At 43.6% G+C, this 20000-nt stretch overlaps 5 protein-coding genes across 5 annotated transcripts in view; 1 reads left to right on the forward strand and 4 right to left on the reverse strand.

The window, feature by feature from the left end:
• Positions 1-322, reverse strand: part of camta2 (calmodulin binding transcription activator 2) — a 31285-nt gene extending 30963 nt beyond the window's left edge. The window contains 1 exon segment of the mRNA XM_053343620.1: positions 67-322. The gene's annotated coding sequence lies outside the window, so the exon portion shown is untranslated.
• Positions 323-1705: 1383 nt separating this feature from the next.
• The window catches only part of LOC128384135 (H-2 class II histocompatibility antigen, A-U alpha chain-like), an 82788-nt gene continuing 64493 nt past the window's right edge, over positions 1706-20000 (forward strand). Inside the window, exon 1 of the mRNA XM_053343723.1 lies at positions 1706-1710. The gene's annotated coding sequence lies outside the window, so the exon portion shown is untranslated. The remainder of the gene's footprint in view (positions 1711-20000) is intronic.
• On the reverse strand, positions 3699-7592 carry zgc:85858 (uncharacterized protein LOC405879 homolog). Its single transcript, XM_053343759.1, has 3 exons — positions 7311-7592; positions 5569-5644; positions 3699-3793 (listed from the first exon to the last, which is right to left on the reverse strand). The coding sequence occupies exons 1-3, from the start codon at positions 7392-7394 to the stop codon at positions 3753-3755; spliced, it is 201 nt and encodes a 66-aa protein (XP_053199734.1). The 5' UTR covers positions 7395-7592; the 3' UTR covers positions 3699-3752.
• On the reverse strand, positions 8908-11869 carry nppcl2 (natriuretic peptide C-like 2). Its single transcript, XM_053343754.1, has 4 exons — positions 11475-11869; positions 10554-11318; positions 9692-9799; positions 8908-9217 (listed from the first exon to the last, which is right to left on the reverse strand). The coding sequence occupies exons 3-4, from the start codon at positions 9797-9799 to the stop codon at positions 8936-8938; spliced, it is 390 nt and encodes a 129-aa protein (XP_053199729.1). The 5' UTR covers positions 10554-11318; positions 11475-11869; the 3' UTR covers positions 8908-8935.
• The window catches only part of eno3 (enolase 3, (beta, muscle)), an 8343-nt gene continuing 4194 nt past the window's right edge, over positions 15852-20000 (reverse strand). Inside the window, exons 3-14 of the mRNA XM_053343667.1 lie at positions 19977-20000; positions 19376-19434; positions 19172-19241; positions 18950-19083; positions 18718-18834; positions 18525-18630; positions 18072-18269; positions 17700-17776; positions 17480-17604; positions 17214-17322; positions 16134-16192; positions 15852-16048 (exon numbers count right to left, since the gene is read on the reverse strand). The exon at positions 19977-20000 is cut by the window's right edge and continues 72 nt beyond it. Coding sequence (XP_053199642.1) covers positions 15979-16048; positions 16134-16192; positions 17214-17322; positions 17480-17604; positions 17700-17776; positions 18072-18269; positions 18525-18630; positions 18718-18834; positions 18950-19083; positions 19172-19241; positions 19376-19434; positions 19977-20000 — 1148 coding nt within the window. The 3' untranslated portion in view covers positions 15852-15978. The remainder of the gene's footprint in view (positions 16049-16133; positions 16193-17213; positions 17323-17479; positions 17605-17699; positions 17777-18071; positions 18270-18524; positions 18631-18717; positions 18835-18949; positions 19084-19171; positions 19242-19375; positions 19435-19976) is intronic.

Consider the following 20000-nt stretch of genomic DNA (forward strand, 5'->3'; position numbering starts at 1 on the left):
ATGAAACCTGCCACTCATGTTTAAATGCTACTGAATCAACTGATAACATTATTTCTATTTTTAGACCTCCAGAGCTCCAGGAGGCCCGGCTCAGACCGCGGTCTCTCCTGCTGGCTGTGGCCGCCTGACAGCGCTCCTCTCCCGGCTGCAGCGGCTCGGCCCCTCCCGGCCCGCGGAGCTCGCTAACTTTAACCTCGCCTTTAAACACCAGCTGCTCCGGGCTCAGCTCCAGCTCCTGCTCTGCTCTCTCTAACCCAAACCCCGCTCCTCTCTTTCATTCAACCGCTTATTTAATATCTGTGTTTGTTGTTTAGCAGCTCGGTTAGCCGGTTAGCCTCCTGCTAACTGCTCCTACCTGCCGAGCCGAGCTGAGCCGAGCCAGGGCCAGACAGCGGGACACCGAGCTCCGCAGACACAGCGTGGAATAACACGAGTCAGATAACGGAGAACGGCACCGAGCTGGAGCCGCTACGGGCCAAAACACACCGTTAAAGCTGTCTTACCTTCCGCCTTCAGCACAGCCGCCATCTTCTCTGGGTCTGACGTCACTCCGTAGATACGTCACGTGGGTGGCGGTGGGTCAGCTGTCAATCATGTCAAAGATGATTGACAGGTGGATAGATAGATAGATAGATAGATAGATAGATAGATAGATAGATGGATAGTGTACTGTTCTCCCTGTGTGTTGTGTGCTTCGTACGTTAACACAGTTTAACAGTCAGCCAAACTCAGGTACACTTGAGTCAGGATCAGAGCGTCTTGCTCCCTTTATTTCCTTAGATATAGTAGAAATAATACCACGAGTGAAACTGTAAATAAAAAACAATACAAACCTTAGTGACACGCTGTGAAGAAAACTAATAAACAGTAATAATATTTAAAGAATAGATAAAAAACGACACGGCACAAATGAGCCGTTTACCTTAACGGTAGGCTGAGATACATCGTTGCTAAGCAACGCTCACTTTACACTTTCTTATATACAGTCTATGACTTTACATCAGCTCACAAATTACTTTTAACTTAAGTTAGTTAATAAACATCACACATTACAATACTAAACGTATTAACTCATCATTATATATTATATATTAACTTATTACATATTATATATTACTTTAAATTAACAAACTTACAGCCAGTATGACAAAGACGATTCAGAGACCCGCCGTCTTTCTTATTGCTGGTTGCTACGTTACCGTTATAAACCGTTATAAACCGTTATGTAGCCTTCAAAATAAAACTCCAGATCGAGTGTGTGTGTGTTATATGTGTGTGTGTGTGTGTGTGTCCTATAGTGTGTGTCTTATGTAGAATTTCTTACCATTAAATTGAATCTAATACATTCATTAAATCAAGTAATTCAAGTAGCTTCCTTAAATCATAAAAACTATTCTGAGAGCAGAACAGATAGATATATAGAATACTGACCTTTATCACTTTATTATTATTATTATTATAAAAACACCAGCATGACTTATTTAACATGCATGAAACTTTCTACCATTTCTGTTTTCTTCAAACTACAATAAATAAATAAATAAATAAACTTACAATAATAAAACTTGTACATTTTAAGTGAAGCTACTGACAAAATATTCCAGTTTAATCCTGTGTGATATTTCTAAGAGACTGTAATACTGTCCATGTAGGTTAGTAGTAAATAAATAGATTCATATATTAGTATTAAATAAACAGAGTCAGAGTGTTTAGAGAAAAATATCTGGTTTATTTAGTATAAAAGCGGAGCGTGTCGTCCAGCTCTGACAAACTGAACCAGCGCTGCCTTTAAAAAAACCAGCAAACATCCACGAAACGAGCCCAAGCACCGATCTGACCATGATGATGATGATGATGATGACAGCGATGAAGGCTTTTTTTAAATGTTTTCACTTCAGGACAAAAAAGAAAAAAATAAATAACTGAGATGTTTTATTTTTTCCTCCTTAAAGAAGCAAACAGCTGCTTTCACTTCATTTAATACAAATCCTGTGACCCGCCAAAATAAAAGAGTTCATTTTCCAAAAAACTTTAAATTATTTAGTTTTCAACATTTTCACACAATTCAACATCAAGTTCAGTTTAAAAATGTAATTATTCATTTTGAATTACATCGTTTTTTAAGTTGAATTTTGACATTTTTAACATTTTGTCCAAACATTAAAATCACTTCCTATTTAAATATTTTCACTTTAAAAGCTTCATAAAGAAATATTTGAGCAGAAGAGACAAACACAAAGTTTAACTGTTTGAATTCAGACATTTTTGACCATAAAGATCCGACACCTTCTGATCAATCACAGGAAGTTATCAGTGATTAAATATTTTCATTTCATGCAATTAATTCTTCCTAAAACTCTGAAACACTGAGACGCTTCATTTGATGACGTCATCTTTATGTCTTCTTCTTTCACAAGCTGCTCATCATTCAGCTGTTTCTTATTTAACCCCAAACATCCTGAACGTCTTCGTCGTTCCAGGGAGAAATAAAGAAATAAGATGAAAAAAGAAAAGTTTCGTTTCAGTTTTTATTTTATTGTGAAATTCATCTCGACTGTTTGAACCATTTTCTGACTTTTTATAGACGAAACTATTAAAGTGATGAATCCAAACGAACCGTTATTTCAGATGTTTGATTAATAATTAATTATTATTATTAGTTGAATGATTTCTATCCATAAAAAGGTCAGAAAAAAAGTGTCAGAGTCGAGTTCACAGATTCAGAACAAAAGTACAAAAAACCTAAAAAATACTGAAGTTTATTTTTTTCATTTATGACAAACAGAAGCATCAGATATTCAACATGTGACCGTCTGGGTCTTAGGGCCCCCAGCTGTTAGGGCCCCTGGGTGTGACCGTCTGGGTCTTAGGGCCCCCAGCTGTTAGGGCCCCCGGGTGTGACCGTCTGGGTCTTAGGGCCCCCAGCTGTTAGGCCCCCGGGTGTGAGCGTCTGAGTCTGATTCGTTTGGCAAAAAGACCGAAATGACGAGTCGATTATCAAAATAGTTACAGATTCATTTTCATCAGCCAATCAGTGATCGTTCGGCTCTCAAATTTAAAACTTCATAGAAATGTGTTGAAACTGACGAGGGGCCCCTGGGTGTTAGGGCCCCCGGCTGTTAGGGCCCCCGGGTGTTAGGGCCCCCGGGTGTTAGGGCCCATAGGTCTTAGGGCCCATAGGTCTTAGGGCCCCTGGGTGTTAGGGCCCCCGGGTCATAGGGCCCATGGCTGTTAGGGCCCCTGGGTGTTAGGGCCCCTGGGTCTTAGGGCCCCCGGGTCTTAGGGCCCCTGGGTGTTAGGGCCCCTGAAGCAGGAGTCATGAAAGCAGAGTATTGATGAGTGAATGAGACGCAGGCAGGATTTGCAGAGATGAAAACAGCGGTTTGTCCCTTTAAAGACGGACTCTGTGCTTCAGGCTCACACAGCAGAGACGAGCGTTCGATCAGCGGACGACAGCGTCACGCACAGAAAGAACCGACAGCAAATCAATAACCAATATCTGATCAGAACCATCGATGAACAGCAAGACGTACAAAATAACATAAAATAAAAGTTTTACTGCAGAGAGAAGAGGAGGAGTTACAGCAGGAAGTAAAACGATTTCAGCTTCACAGGAACGAGTGTGTGTGTGTGTGTGTGTGTGTCTGTGTGTGTGTGTGTGTGTGTGTGTGGTGGGCGGAGTCATGAGGGCGATGTATCCCCCCCCCCCTCCCTCTTCATGTGACAGGCTCAGCTCCGGGGGTCAGAGGTCATCACATGCCCTGTCTGATGCTCTGGATGATCTGGAAGATGGCTGCAACACACACACACACACACACACACACACACACACACACACACACACACACAGGAGAATAAAACATCAGTATGAATGTAATGCAGTATAGAATCAGACTGATGGAAACACTGTCTAGCAGATTTATCCTCCAGCTGTGGAGCTCTGATAATCCTTCATGTAGGCATGGGCCGGTTACCGGAACAGTCTGTGCTATGATACAGTCTGTGGGTATGATACAGTCTGTGGGTATGATACAGTCTGTGGGTATGATACAGTCTGTGGGTATGAGACAGTCTGTGGGTATGATACAGTCTGTGGGTATGATACAGTCTGTGGTATGATACAGTCTGTGGGTATGATACAGTCTGCGGGTATGATACAGTCTGTGGTATGATACAGTCTGTGGTATGATACAGTCTGTGGTATGATACAGTCTGTGGTATGATACAGTCTGTGGTATGATACAGTCTGTGGTATGATACAGTCTGTGGTATGATACAGTCTGTGTGGTATGATACAGTCTGTGGTATGATACAGTCTGTGGTATGATACAGTCTGTGGTATGATACAGTCTGTGGGTATGATACAGTCTGTGGTATGATACAGTCTGTGGTATGATACAGTCTGTGGGTATGAGCTGGTTTTTAATGTGAAGTCTGGTCAGAGAGAGAGTGGAGGTCGCTCAGGTCGTGTGCAGCTGCAGCGTGAAGTCCAACCCCTCCCGTACTCCGGTTGCTGTTACAAGCAGGTAGCTCTGCAGACTGTGTGACGGCTGAAGGAGGCGAGACCCCCAAACTTTACCCCCCCCCCCCGTCTAAAAAGGACCAAGTCGGCTGTATTTATATTTCGACTACCGTAAAAAGACAGAGGGCCACGGCTCGGAGGAAGAAGGTCCCGGACAGTAGCAGCGCGAGGAGTCAGCCAATACGATCGTGAGCAAGTCTCCAAAAACTGTTGAGATTCAGTTTTAAGCTCCTGCTGCATTTATTTATTTATATTTATCTTAGAAGTGTTTTTACTTTTTTCATTTATTTATGTTCTGATCTTGAGCCGCAGGTTAGGGTTTATTTGCATTTTGTTTTTTTTCCCCACTAAAAGTAATTCATTTCTGTCGTGACTTGAGCTGCAGGTTTAGCCTCAGTTAAAGGACTGCACTTATTTTTTAAATTATTTATTTAAAAATAATTCCGTTATTTTTTATTATTATTTATTTTAAATACATATTTACTAAAAATAAAAGACCGTTCAACGGGGGAAAACTCTTTCTTTTTGGTTTTAAATACACACATTTCAGATTATCACATTTTATATCCATAATCATAAAAACGTGAAACCGTGATATTTTTACCTCAGGTTATCATACCGTCAGAGTCTCCTACCGGCCCATGCCTAGTTATAATAAAGACACATCCTGACCTCCTGTGGACACATCCTGACTTCCTGAGGACACAACCTGACTTCCTGCGGGCACAACCTGACTTCCTGCGGGCACAACCTGACTTCCTGCGGACACAACCTGACTTCCTGAGGACACAACCTGACTTCCTGGGGACACAACCTGACTTCCTGCGGACACAACCTGACTTCCTGAGGACACAACCTGACTTCCTGCGGGCACAACCTGACTTCCTGCGGGCACAACCTGACTTCCTGCGGACACAACCTGACTTCCTGACCCTAACCCGACACAATCAGATACAACCTGACTTCCTGAGGACACAACCTGACTTCCTGGGGACACAACCTGACTTCCTGGGGACACAACCTGACTTCCTGCCGCCGACACTCACCTGATCCACAGACGACGAAGACGAACAGAGCGAGCAGCCAAGGTCCGACCGGAGACTTTTCATCGTTTACCGGCCGCTGAAACACAAAACACAGAGAACAGATTCATGTTACTCATCATCATCATCATCACACTAATATTACTGTTGTGCTGTAAATAATGTCACAAGTATTATTATTATTATGTATTATCGTTTTTCATACTTATTTATTGTTTTTTATTCTTTCTTATTGATGCTTTTCTGTTCATACTGTCCACTTGCTGCTGTTTTTCTATTAAATTAATAACCGATCTTATAAATACTCATATACTGTAAGGGTGAGGAAAAAAAACACGATACAGCGTAGTATTGCAATATTTAGCGTGACAATATTGTGTCGATACACGGACGCAGTGTCGATCTTTTATTGTAGACATTGCAAGTGAAAATTGCAATTAAAGTTTTTTCCCTTTGGGGTTAGCATCGTTTGCAGGTGAAAACAGGTAATGAATTATCACAGAATATCGCAATATATTTAAAATCGCAATATCGTATTGTAATAATTTCGTATTGTGACACAAGTGTAATCATGAAACAAGTATCATGATATCGTATCGTGTCACATATCGCAATAACATTGTAATAGCAACAAGTATCGTGATAACATCGTAATAGCAACAAGTATCGTCATAACATCGTAATAGCAACAAGTATCGTGATAATATCGTAATAGCAACAAGTATCGTGATAATATCGTAATAGCAACAAGTATCATGATAACATCGTAATAGCAACAAGTATCATGATAACATCGTAATAGCAACAAGTATCATGATAATATCGTAATAGCAACAAGTATCATGATAATATCGTAATAGCAACAAGTATCATGATAACATCGTAATAGCAACACGAATCATGATTACATCGTAATGGCAACAAGTATCGTGATAACATCGTGATAGCAACGAGTATCGTGATAACATCGTAATAGCAACAAGTATTGTGATAATATCGTAATAGCAACAAGTATCGTGATAACATCGTGATAGCAACGAGTATCGTGATAACATCGTAATAGCAACAAGTATCGTGATAACATCGTAATAGCAACAAGTATCGTGATAATATCGTATCGTGGAGCCTCTAATATGCTGTAAAATAAGAGTTATAAATAATTTTCCGTGTATATAATTATTGCGGTGTATAATAACAGCATTTCTATGTTATTTTATAGTAAATGTGATGATCTGTATCTGCAGCTCTGCACATATGCAGGAACAGACTCACTAAACTTCACCAAAAACCACCAAACCCAGCTGAGCTCAGTGTGCCGAATTCAACTCTGACTGCTAATGAATCAAACTAAACTTTCACACTCACTATTTTAACGTGTTTTTCCTTTAAAACGCATAAATTAACCTAAAATCATCATATTAGTGAACTGAGTCTGGCTGAGTGTCACTTTAAACAAACACCAGCTGATCAGAAGATGCTTTCAGATCAATATCTAATCAATACAGAGCATTTATAATCATTATTAATCACTATTTATCTTTAATTGTGTCTAATATCATTCAGTGTTGAGTTAATTGATTACTGGTTTGGTTGCTAAGGCTACAGTTAGCAGTGAGGAGCTAGCAGGCTACAGCGGCATGTCTGCTGATTTTAACCCGGTAATGAGTGACTCTAGAGCGGGCAGCAGCCGGTGCTGACGCGCCTCCAGCTGCCGGTGCTGACCCGCCTCCAGCTGCCGGTAGTACCGATGTTTTCTGCACGTGTCCCCGCTGTGTGATGGTCTTGCTGTGCCGCTCATTCGCCACCTTCATCCGCTGCACCGCCGACATGTTGCAGGTTTCACCGGGTGGAGTGTGTCCGGACCGGAGGGAGGGAGGGGGGGCTGAGAGCTGGGAACAGCCGGGAGCAGCCGGGAGGAGAGACCGGGAAGAGGAGGCGCCGGTCGGTGCGTTTCTACCGGAGGAAGAGTCCCGGTGGAGGAGCTTCTCTGCCGGGGGGGACGATGCTAACCGAGAGCTAGCTGCTAGCACACCGAGCTAAACCGGAAGTGATGGAGCTCGATTTGTCACGTGACAGAGGACTGAGATTCAAGATGGCTGCCGGCCCGCGGTTTTTTGTTTTTTAGCGAGAAAACGAAAAATACTAAAATTAGCATAGTTACACATTAGTTACTCTATTTGTAATATCTTTAAATTACTTATTACATTTAATTAATTTTCTAATGAACATTAGAACATTAAATACCACAACAACAGTTATGAGTCGCATAAAAACGTCTATTAAGTCAGTCAAACGGGAGCATTGGCAGCTATGAGTTAAAGCTCTTAGTGGATAAGAGCTTTAACTCATAGCTGCCAACACTCCCGTTTTTCCCGCATTTCTCCCGTTTTGTCTTTTCTCCAGGGAATCTCCTGTAATTTACAAGCCTGTAATTTATTCATCAATAATCTGATGAATATATTTGTTCGTTAATAAGAATAAGAAGCGCACAATAACAAAGGTTTTATTTTGAAAGCTTGACAGAAGCTGAAACACTACATGGTGAAATGTTGTTAACTGTGAATAAAAGTGCACATTTTCCAGGCTGCTTCAGAAAACGCTGAGTTTACCGACTAATTATTAAAAACCAGGATAAGTTGTGTGAACTATATTCATCTTAACGCGCTCAGCTCTAATATCTCTGCTCATGTTCTGCTGTGTGTTGAGTTAAGCAGCAGATAAAAAGCTGCTGCTGGGAGAGAAAATGAATGAAGCTGAATTCGTAGTATTTTACATGTTTGTACCAAAGTGTTAAAAAGTGTTTCTGTGAAAAAAAGAAATAAGTTACTGTGAATTACTTAAAAAGTCTAATAAAACATAATAAATATGTGTATACTTATTTGCTGTAACACTCCTCATAAAGCAGCCAACACCATACAAGCCCACCCCCCCACCCCTATTTAACTTTTTAATTAATAAATAACAATGAGTTTCAGGATTTAAGAAGGAATAAATGAAGACGAGCCAGTTGAAGTTTCTCTGTATTTATTTCAGCCTGCAGACAGACTGCAGTTAGTCACACTCTCTCTCTCTCTCACACACACACACACACACACACACACACACAGTGCTCTGCTGGCTGTGGTGTAGCCAGGGGTCAGAGGTCATTAGAACATTTCCAACATGGAGTCTCTGAGCGACGGACCAGACGAGGTCACCTAGAGGTCAGAGGTCATGCAGGGTCAGCAGCAGTGACATCACAAAGTTAAAAAAAAAAAGTGCTCGATTCAGGAGAGGTTGCCACGGTAACAAGCATCCTGGAGGATGGAGGTAACCTTGGCAACTGGATATCTGTTCTGGGGAAGAGGTCACCATGGTAACAGTTGCCAGGCTAACAGCCAAGCCCGCTGATGGAGCCGATGCGGTCCATCTTCATCCCGAAGCATCCTCTTCCTCCCATCATGGACTTCCTGTTCCACCTCTTCATCTTTGCCTGCCGCAGGAAGTCCAGGACGAACCCATGCCCCGCCACCCGCCTCTGGCCAGCCAATCCCACGCCAGCAGGCCTAACCAAGGGGGCGGGGCCTGAGCCTGAGCCCTCTGTGATGTCAACGGGGGTGGGAGGGGCCAAAAGGAGCGAGGACAGACGAGAGCCGAACAGTGATTGGAGGACCTGAAGAGACAAAACACTGTGATTGGACGACTGTACTATGACTGTACTACCACTGTACTACGACTGTACTACCACAGTACTACGACTGTACTACTACTGTACTATGACTGTACTACTACTGTACTATGACTGTACTACCACTGTACTACTACTGTACTACTACTGTACTATGACTGTACTACTACTGTACTATCACTGTACTATGACTGTACTACCACTGTACTACTACTGTACTACTACTGTACTACTACTGTACTACTACTGTACTATGACTGTACTACCACTGTACAACAACTGTACTACAATAATACTACCACTGTACTATGACTGTACTACCACTGTACTATGACTGTACTACTGTGTACTACCACTGTACTACCACTGTACTATGACTGTACTACTACTGTACTATGACTGTACTACCACTGTACTACAATAGTACTACCACTGTACTATGACTGTACTACCGCTGACCTGGGCGTCGTCCCGTCGTGATGAAGGTCTCGACTCCACGGCGATGGCGAGGAAGAGGAAGAGGAGGGCGATGAGGGGGAGGAAGCAGGAGGAAGATGAAGCCGCCATCTTTAAAACAAACAAACAGACTCATGGGAAAACAGAGCAGATAATCCTGCGTTCTGATTGGCTGGCGAGTCGAGGAGCATCCAATCAGCTGGCGGACAAATCAAAATCATTTTTTAATTTAATTTCAAATATTTAGTCTAATAACATGTTTTACAGTTTAATCAAAGTCTTCTAATGAAGGAACATGTGACTCAGAGCAGCTGATTGATCACATGACCAGAGAATGAAAACAAGTTCAAATCTTTATATTTTGCTTTTTACTGCTTTAAAATGAGATCACATTTGATTGGTGTTCTCAGATTTACTCTTAATTAATTGGATTATTTTAAAGAAGATATTATTTTACATTATCATATGATGTTAGATAAAATAAAAAAACAGGATTACATCTAATATTTTATATATAATTAAATGACCTTAAATGAGATGAAATGTTTAGTGTTAGGTGATTAAATTAGATTATCATTCAGATTAAACTAACCCTAATTAAAATATAATTAAATAATGTTAGATTAAATTAAAAAACAGGATTACATTTAATTAGATCTGAATTGATAAAATTAAATTAGAATATTTTTAATTGAATTACATTAAATTTTAAATTAGAAGTTTATTTTGTATTCTAATCAAATCTGACTAAATGAGAAATTAAAAAATGATTGTATTTAATCTGATTAGAAAATAAATGTATTGATCTGTTCCAGCATCTGATGAAGTTAATGAATAATTAAATATAAATATAATAATAACTTACTGATACAGAAAGACGTCAAAATATTCCAACAAAAAAACTCAAATCCAAACAAAGTGAAGCAGAGTCTGCCGTCGTCTCGTTTCTCAGATCAGTGATTTAATCTGTTTCCAGTCGATCAGTTTTCCCTCCAATAAGAAGTATTGATTATTGGTGTCAGTGTTTCCTGTCTGTCCTGTCTCAGTGTCAGGACGCGTCTGCGGCCCCAGGACGGACGCAGGGCCTTATACGGCCCAGCGCTGTGATGTCACACATTCCTACTGCTGTTACCCACGACGACGGTCTCACACACACACACACACACACTCACACACACACACACACACACACACACACACACACACACACACACAGAAAGAAAGAAAGAGACAAAAATATCAACCAATCAGACGTGGAAAAACTCCCGTGTGAAAATGTTCATTCATAAAAACAAAAGAAGTTCTGAAAGTCTTTGAGTCAAGCTTCCTGTGTGTGTGTGTGTGTGTGTGTGTGTGTGTGTGTGTGTGTGTGTGTGTGTGAGGACGCAGACACAGACCTGAAGATGCTCCAGGAGTCGATGGCAGTGATCCTGGAGGCCTGAGGATGAAACCAGGGTCAAAATAAGGCCCTGAAAGGCTCTCCAGGGGTCCACGAGGGGCTCCAAGCTGCTTCCAGGTGAGAGCAGAGCTTCAGCAGAGTCACATGACACCTGAGTCACATGACACCTGAGTCACATGACACCTGAGTCACATGACACCTGACGTAGTTCCAGGAGTCTTCACGTTGGGTCTGGAAGAAGTTTCCAGGTCCTTGATTAGGTCATTAAAAAGGTCCAAACGGTCCTTGGGCAGACTTTCGGCGGGGGGGGGGGGGGGGGGGGTCTGTCAGGGTCTTTCAGAGGCCTTGAGAAGGTAACCATGGTGTCAGTGCTGTTGCCATGGTTACCTGCAGGTGACTCCACAGACGGCTGTCCTCAGGACCGCCGTCCTCCCCTCCAGTGTCAGACCCTGGCGACCCCTGACCTCGGTCGTCCCGCCCCCTCGTAAAGCATCACCGCGGCGACCGGGTCGTCGTTAGCAACTATTTCCTGTGGAAAAGGGGGGCGGGGCTACAGAGGTCCACATAGTGCCAGGGATAGGTGTGTGTGTGTGTGTATGTGTGTGTATGTATGTATGTGTGTGTGTGTGTGTGTGTGTGTGTGTATGTGTGTGTATGTATGTGTGTGTGTGTGTGTGTGTGTGTGTATGGGTGTGTGTGTGTGTGTGTTTTTAATGACCCCCCACCATCTTTGTCCCAGACAGACAAAACTCCGCCCCCCCGCCATTCAGTGGGACGCCTCTGACGTTATCGAGCACGCACATAAAACACACACACACACACACACACACACACACACACTGTTGTGATCAGTGACCTCTTTCTCTCTAATAAGGTGATTGATGAGCTATTCTTATTGTGTGTGTGTGTGTGTGTGTGTGTGTGTGTGTGTGTGTGTGTGTGTGTGTGTTTTATGTGACGCACACAACATTCCTGCCCCCCCACAGCGACACACACTCTGCCAACAGCTCGCTGCACGTAGCTACAAAACCTCCTCAGAGCAGACAGTGATGATGGGCTGCAGCTGAGGATCAATCAGCCAATCAGCCAATCAATCAATCAGCCAATCAATCAGCCAATCAGCCAATCAGCCAATCAGTCAATCAATCAGCCAATCAGCCAATCAATCAACCAATCAACCAATCAGCCAATCAGTTCACTTCTGGATCAATACGTCAGTCTGTCCTCAAGAGTTTAGCTCTGGTTGTGTTCATAGTTTCATGTCCATATCTGAGGTGTGGGAACATGCTTACATTACGCTTACATCACAGTGACATCACAGTGACATCACACAGACATCACAGTGACATCACACAGACATCACACAGACATCACAGTGACATCACGCTTACATCACACAGACATCACACAGACATCACAGTGACATCACAGTGACATCACACAGACATCACAGTGACATCACAGTGACATCACAGTGACATCACACAGACATCACACAGACGTCACACAGACATCACAGTGACATCACACAGACGTCACACAGACGTCACACAGACATCACAGTGACATCACACAGACGTCACAGTGACATCACAGTGACATCACACTGCTCTATGGCTCAACAAGGTTCATGTCTCCTGTGTGTCTGATTGTTGGTCTCCATGACAACCAGCAGGTGTCTCCGTCCCTCACAGAGCAGCAGGCAGGTGCGTTACCTCACCAGGGTCACCGGGGCAACGGGGCCACCGGGGCAACGGTCGGGCCGACGTCATGGTGACGCTGGTGGCTGTGCCCCAGTGCATTCTGGGACAGCTGAGAGCAAACATGATGACGTCAAAACACCTGAACCTGCTGATACACACATAATACTACATTACTGTAGTACAATCTGAGGTACTAGTACTTTACTGCAGTACAGTCTGAGGTACTAGTACTTTACTGTAGTACAGTTAGAGGTACTAATACTTTACTGCAGTACAGTCTGAGGTACTAGTACTTTATTGTAGTACAGTTAGAGGTACTAGTACTTTACTGCAGTACAGTCTGAGGTACTAGTACTTTATTGTAGTACAGTTAGAGGTACTAGTACTTTACTGTAGTACAATCTGAGGTACTAGTACTTTACTGTAGTACAGTTAGAGGTACTAGTACTTTACTGTAGTACAGTTAGAGGTACTAGTACTTTACTGTAGTACAGTTACATGAATCATCTCAGCAGCCTTCAACAATAAATAAAAGCAGAACAACTTTTTTTAGAACATCAGATCTGTGAAGTAAAGTTTGGGTGATGCGTTCATGTTCACCCACAAATCATCTGTAAATCTGTTTATTGTTCATAATGTCATATTTATCAACATTACTAAGACTCTTTTCTCTCAGCAGCAAACAGCTAACATGTTAGCCACCGCTACTTTATCAACCAGCAAACAGCCAGACCACAAACTCAAAGACTCACAGATTTTATGATTGTATTATTTCTCCTTTCTTCATATTTCATATTCATATTCATATTTCTGGTTCCTGCTGCTCCGCTGTGTTAACTGATCTGGACGGTAACCAATGAGAGGACTGTACTTTATTTTTTTGGGCTGATTTTCAGAGCAGGATCTTCACAGGCTGCTGCTCATCGCTAGGCAACAAGCTGCTGTCACCCCAAACTCCCAAACTACGTCACGATGCCCTGTGTGTGTGTGTGTGTGTGTGTGTGTGATTAACAGCATCCAATCAGAGTGTGTGAAAGGTCTGCCCCTGTTTTCATTCATAAACGTGTGCAGTTTGTGTCACGTGCTGCATTCAGGTGCAGGTGGAAAGCTCGTTTATCACACTTTTGAGGGTTTGTGTCAGAAAAGGTCTGAACACTTTTAATGTTTTGTGTTCTTTTGATTCTGCAGCAGTTTTTCTGAACAATTGTGATACAGTTTGTCAGGTTTTATGTGCTTTTTTTAAACTTAAATTACATCCAAATGAAAATAAAGTGATTTAATTTAAACTCCTACAGTGAGTCATATGTTAGGGTTAGACTTCCTGTGTGTAACAGACAACTATAACTATTATTATTACCACTTCGTTATAATCTGGAGGCTTGATCTACAGAAGCGGATCTGCACCTTTATTCAAATGACATTTCAATCTTCAATTTTATAAAGTAATTTGACAACAACAACATCAGCTAATGTTTGGTTGTATGTTAGCACGCTGCTAACGTTAGCTGCCGTGTTAACGTGCAGAGTCAGACAGCTCTAGTAACAACTCTGCTGCTACTTTACAGCTAACATCACAATAACAGCAGATCTTAATAAACTAACAGTGAGCTGAATGTCCAGACAGGAAGCAGAGCTGATGTTACTCACCTGTCCGCTTTCACTCTCCAGTCCGTCTGTCCCTCCACCAGTTACAAACCACTGATGAGTCCTCCGGTTAGAAACCACTGATGAGTCCTCCGGTTAGAAACCACTGATGAGTCCTCCGGTTCTCAACTTTAATTGACCACATTCACCGTTTCTCGCCTCTGGCCTCCTTTTGACCCGTGCACGCACATGAACGCTACCTGTCTCTGATTGGTTACGTGGACCTACAGCACCAAGGATATGTGGTTAGGGTTGCAAGTGGTGGACCCACAGCACCAAGGATATGGGGTTAGGGTTGCAGGCGGTGGACCTGTAGCACCAAGAATATGGGGTTAGGGTTGCAGGCAGTGGACCTGTAGCACCAAGAATATGGGGTTGGGGTTGCAGGCGGTGGACCTACAGCACCATGGATATGGGGTTGGGGTTGCAGGCGGTGGACCTACAGCACCATGGATATGGGGTAGGGGTTGCAGGTGGGGACCTACAGCACCAAGAATATGGGGTTAGGGTTGCAGGCGGTGGATCTACAGCACCAAGGATATGGGGTTGGGGTTGCAGGCGGTGGACCTACAGCACCAAGGATATGGGGTTGGGGTTAGGGTTGCAGGCGGTGGACCTGTAGCACCAAGGATAGGTAGTCAGGATTAGGGTTGCAGGCGGTGAACCTACAGGGCGTTGACCCCATGTTGTTTATTCAAGCTGTGCCTGAAGGGGCCCCATGGATCAAACCGGCCACCAGACTGTGACTGGCCAGCTCCTCCAGAGAGTCTGGACCTTAACCTTGGACCAGTTTGCTTTGGGAGACCCTACCGTTACCCCTGACAACAGAGGGACACACAAACCCCTCCACCATTCCTTCATTATGAAGATGTTGTTGACCAAAATGCATCAAACAGTAAAGTATCTGCTCATCTGTGTAGAACTTAAACAACCCGGCTGCAACTCTTTCATGTGTGTATTATCTATTCCCCCGTTGATCAGTTGAGACTCTTAAAACAGTCAGAAAGCTCTACCTTTACCTGCCTTTGCAAATGTAAATGAAAGTACATTCCACATGTTTATATATATATATATATATATATATATATATATATATATATATATATATATATATATATATATAGAAACATGTACATACTGTATGCACTGAGATCATGTGTAAAGCTCCTTCATCCTCAAATAAACCTTCAGACATGATGATCCTTAACACTATTTGATGCTTTTTGAGATTAAATGTATCTATAAACAATATATACAAATACACTTTTCTGATGTTTGTGTATTTAAGTCTTTCCTTTAGTGAGTCTGTTCATTGTAAAGTTGTTCATGTATTTCTTTTTGTTTTTTTGTCCTTTTGGAGAACGAGTTGGTCCATGTCAACAGTCCTCAGTTTAACGACAGACAAACAAGTCAGACATGTTTTATTCTTTAATCTTTATTGAATGTTTGTGTTTTTTTTATAGAAAACATCATCAGGCAGAGTCACACCTGCCGCTTCGTCAGTTGCCGTGGCGACAGGCGCGGGGGGGGTTGGGCAGCAGGCTTTAGTTGACCTTGGGGTGACGGAAGTCCTTACCGGCGAACTTGGCCTTGGCTCCCAGCTCCTCCTCAATCCTGCGGGTCAGAGGTCAGAGGTCAGAGGTCTGGATGTAAACTAAAGAAACATGCTTTTATTTTGTAAATGACAGGAAGTTCTCACCTCATCAGCTGGTTGTATTTGGCCAAACGTTCTGACCTGCAGGGGGCGCCGGTCTTGATCTGAAAGAGAGAAAAGTAGCCGTTAGAAATAAGATCAGTGTTTTCATCCATGTAATAATCTGTCTGTCTGTCTGTCTGACTGTCTCTCTGTCTGTCTGTCTGTCTCTCTGTCTCTCTGTCTGTCTCTCTGTCTGTCTGTCTCTCTGTCTGTCTGTCTGTCTCTCTGTCTGTCTGTCTCTCTGTCTGTCTGTCTGTCTGTCTGACTGTCTCTCTGTCTGTCTGTCTGTCTCTCTGTCTCTCTGTCTGTCTGTCTGTCTGACTGTCTCTCTGTCTCTCTGTCTGTCTGTCTGTCTGTCCGTCTGTCCATCTGTCCGTTGGTCTCTCTGTCTGTCTGTCTGTCTGTCTGTCTGTCTGTCTGTCTCTCTGTCTCTCTGTCTGTCTCTCTGTCTGTCTGTCTGTCTGTCCGTCTATCCGTCTGTCTGACTGTCTCTCTGTCTGTCTGTCTGTCTGTCTGTCCGTCTATCCGTCTGTCTGACTGTCTCTCTGTCTGTCTGTCTGTCTCTCTTTCTCTGTCTGTCTGTCTGTCTCTCTCTGTCTGTCTGTCTCTCTCTGTCTCTCTGTCTGTCTGTCTCTCTTTCTCTCTCTGTCTGTCTGTGTCTGTCTGTGTCTGTCTGTCTGTCTGTCTGTGTCTGTCTGTGTCTTTCTGTCTGTCTGTCTGTCTGTCTGTCTGTCTGTCTGTGTCTGTCTGTCTGTCTGTGTCTGTCTGTGTCTTTCTGTCTGTCTGTCTGTCCGTCTATCCGTCTGTCTGACTGTCTCTCTGTCTGTCTCTCTGTCTGTCCGTCTGTCTGTCTGTCTCTCTTTCTCTGTCTGTCTGTCTGTCTCTCTCTGTCTGTCTGTCTCTCTCTGTCTCTCTGTCTGTCTGTCTGTCTGTCTCTCTTTCTCTCTCTGTCTGTCTGTCTGTGTCTGTCTGTGTCTGTCTGTCTGTCTGTGTCTGTCTGTCTGTCTGTGTCTGTCTGTCTGTCTGTCTTTCTGTCTGTCTGTCCGTCTGTCCGTCTGTCTGTCTGTCTGTCCGTCTGTCTACCTGTCCGGTGCAGAGTCCGACCACCAGGTCAGAGATGAAAGTATCTTCAGTCTCTCCGGAGCGATGGCTGACCATCACACCCCAGCCGCTCTTCTGAGCCAGCTTACATCTGAGAGAGAGAGAGAGAGACAGGTACAGAGAGAGAGAGGTACAGAGAGAGAGAGACAGGTACAGAGAGAGAGAGACAGGAGAAAAGGGAAGTAAGTTAGTTTTGAGCATCACATCTCAATCAATCAATCAATCAATCAATCAATGATTTGTCTTACGCCTGGATAGACTCGGTGACGGAGCCGATCTGGTTGACTTTGAGCAGCAGACAGTTGCAGGCCTTCTTCTCCACGGCGGTCTGGATTCTCTTGGGGTTGGTCACAGTCAAGTCGTCTCCTACGATCTGATTGGTTGGCACACAGACGTTGTGTCACTCTAACGTGTTTTATAACTTTCTATTAGTGGAGGAAGCTGGTTCGAGATGTGGGAGTGTCTCACCTGGATGTCTGTAGAGGCGGTGAACTTGGACCACTGCTCCCAATCATCCTGGTCGAATGGATCCTCAATGGACTGGACTGGAGACAGAAAGAGAGACAGACAGGTTTTATGAATGGATTCATCAAAACCCTTCGACCGATTTTACCACTGAGCAGAGAGGAATCTTATTTATCCCTGTAAGCTTGACGAGTTCTAAAGGTATCAGCTTAATGATTCATAGACGCTGTGAATTAAACGTTAAATGCCGATCACGTCAGCTCGTAAAATAATAAATGTTGTGCTACGAACTCTTCATGCACAAGTTTTATTTGTAATTGTACTTTTGGTACGTTTACTGCAGTCAAAGATGGGAGCACGTGTGCGTTGTCTTACCGGGGTAGTGCTTGATGAAGTCACGGTACAGGTCTCCCAGCTTCTCTCCGCTGATGTGTCTGGCGGGGTCGTCGGGGGACTTGAAGTCCAGATCGTACTTTCCGCCGCGGTAGAACTCAGAGGCAGCAACGTCCATGCCGATGATGATCTTGTCGGGGTAGCCGGCCTTCTCAATGGCAGACTTCAGCAGCTCCAGAGCTGCAGAGAGACAGGCAATAAAGAGGTGAGACAAGCAGAGAGACAGACACGTAGACAGACAGGTAGGCAGACAGGTAGACAGGTAGACAGACAGGTAGACAGACAGGTAGACAGACAAGTAGACAGACAGGTAGGCAGGTAGACAGACAGGTAGGCAGGTAGACAGACAGGTAGACAGACAGACAGACAAGTAGACGGGGAGACAGACAAGTAGACAAACAGGTAGACAGGTAGACAGACAGGAAGATGTCTCACCCTCATTGTTCTCCAGGATGTTGGGGGCGAAACCACCCTCATCTCCCACATTGGTGGCGTCTTTGCCGTACTTTGCCTTGATCACACTCTTCAGGTTGTGGTAGACCTTCACACACACACACACACACACAGCGTTAATTCACGTTTATCTCTAGAGAAACATCATTCCTGCTCGATGTTAACTCTTTCGTACCTCAGCACCGATCCTCATGGCCTCGTGGAAGTTGGAGGCACCGACTGGCAGGATCATGAACTCCTGCATGGCCAGTTTGTTGCCGGCGTGGCTTCCACCGTTGATGACGTTGAAGGCCTGCAGACGAGAAGAAACACGTCATCAAACTCTACAGTCAACTTCACTTGACTGACTAACTGGTCATCTTCACCCCCCCCCCCCCCCCCCCACCAGAGACCCCTCCCCCACTCACGGGAACTGGAAGAATGACATCCTTGTGACCGGCCAGGTCAGCGATGTGGCGGTACAGAGGAACGCCCTTCTGCTTAGCTCCAGCCTTGCAGACGGCCAGCGACACTCCCAGGATGGCATTAGCTCCGAACTTAGCTGCAGGAGGACAGACAGACAGGTCAGTTAGAGAGACAGACAGGTCAGACAGACAGAGAAACAGACGGATAGAGAGACATGTCCTTACATTTGTTCTCAGTGCCGTCCAACTCCAGCATGAACTTGTCGATCTTCTCCTGGTCGACAACGCTGAATTTCTAGAGAGAGAGAGAGAGAGAGAGAGACAGATAGAGAGAGAGAGAGAGAGACAGGTAATGAAATGAAATGAAACTTGGAACGCTATTAGACGTGTTTAATTGATATTTGAAACATATTGATTATTGACTGATACCTTCTCAATCAGCTTGGGGGCGATGTCCTTGTTCACATGGTCAACAGCCTTAAGGGTACCTGAGGAGCAGAGATATGAGCTGGTGAGCTACACGTCCATCAGCTTTATACTAAAGTTCAGGTTTACATTTAAAAAGTAATGTTGGTTTATTTGTTATGAAGTCATTTGTACGTGTAGTTGTTCTTTAACTAACAGAAGTTTTACATCAGCTTATTAACCAGAGAGAGTAGCTGCTATTCATAATTAGGACATTTATTTGAAAAGATTACATCATTTAGAGGAAATGTATTCATTATAGAGTTTTTAAGAAACAACTTAAGCTTCGTTTGACTCATTCGTTTTCTTTCCGCTCCAAAAATGAACGGTTAAATATCTGACAATGACTCCGAGAACTTCTGCGACATTTGTGTTAAATGAATCTGCCCTAAACTAAACCAACTCTTTCTGTTTTTATCACACATTGCACCAACTGTCCTTTATCATGTCCAAAAGATGAACTGTTCAATTGACTTCACTGACTAAATATGTGTAAGATGAGAAGACCTGCAGAGGAGCACATGTGAGGACCTGAACCCTCCGCATGTCACTGCCTTGCTCGTACCTTTGCCCAGGTAGCGGGCCTTGT

This window comes from Scomber japonicus, chromosome 22 (genome assembly GCF_027409825.1).
Source record: "Scomber japonicus isolate fScoJap1 chromosome 22, fScoJap1.pri, whole genome shotgun sequence".
Classification (NCBI taxonomy): Eukaryota; Metazoa; Chordata; class Actinopteri; order Scombriformes; family Scombridae; genus Scomber; species Scomber japonicus.

Coding starts and splice junctions, on each gene's coding strand:
- zgc:85858 (XM_053343759.1), bottom strand. CDS start 7,394: ATGTCGGCGGTGCAGCGGATGAAGGTGGCGAATGAGCGGCACAGCAAG. Junction 5,645..7,310: donor GACACGTGCAGAAAACATCG/GTACTACCGGCA, acceptor TTTGTGTTTCAG/CGGCCGGTAAACGATGAAAA. Junction 3,794..5,568: donor CTTCGTCGTCTGTGGATCAG/GTGAGTGTCGGC, acceptor TGTGTGTTGCAG/CCATCTTCCAGATCATCCAG.
- nppcl2 (XM_053343754.1), bottom strand. CDS start 9,799: ATGGCGGCTTCATCTTCCTCCTGCTTCCTCCCCCTCATCGCCCTCCTC. Junction 9,218..9,691: donor CACGACGGGACGACGCCCAG/GTCAGCGGTAGT, acceptor TTGTCTCTTCAG/GTCCTCCAATCACTGTTCGG.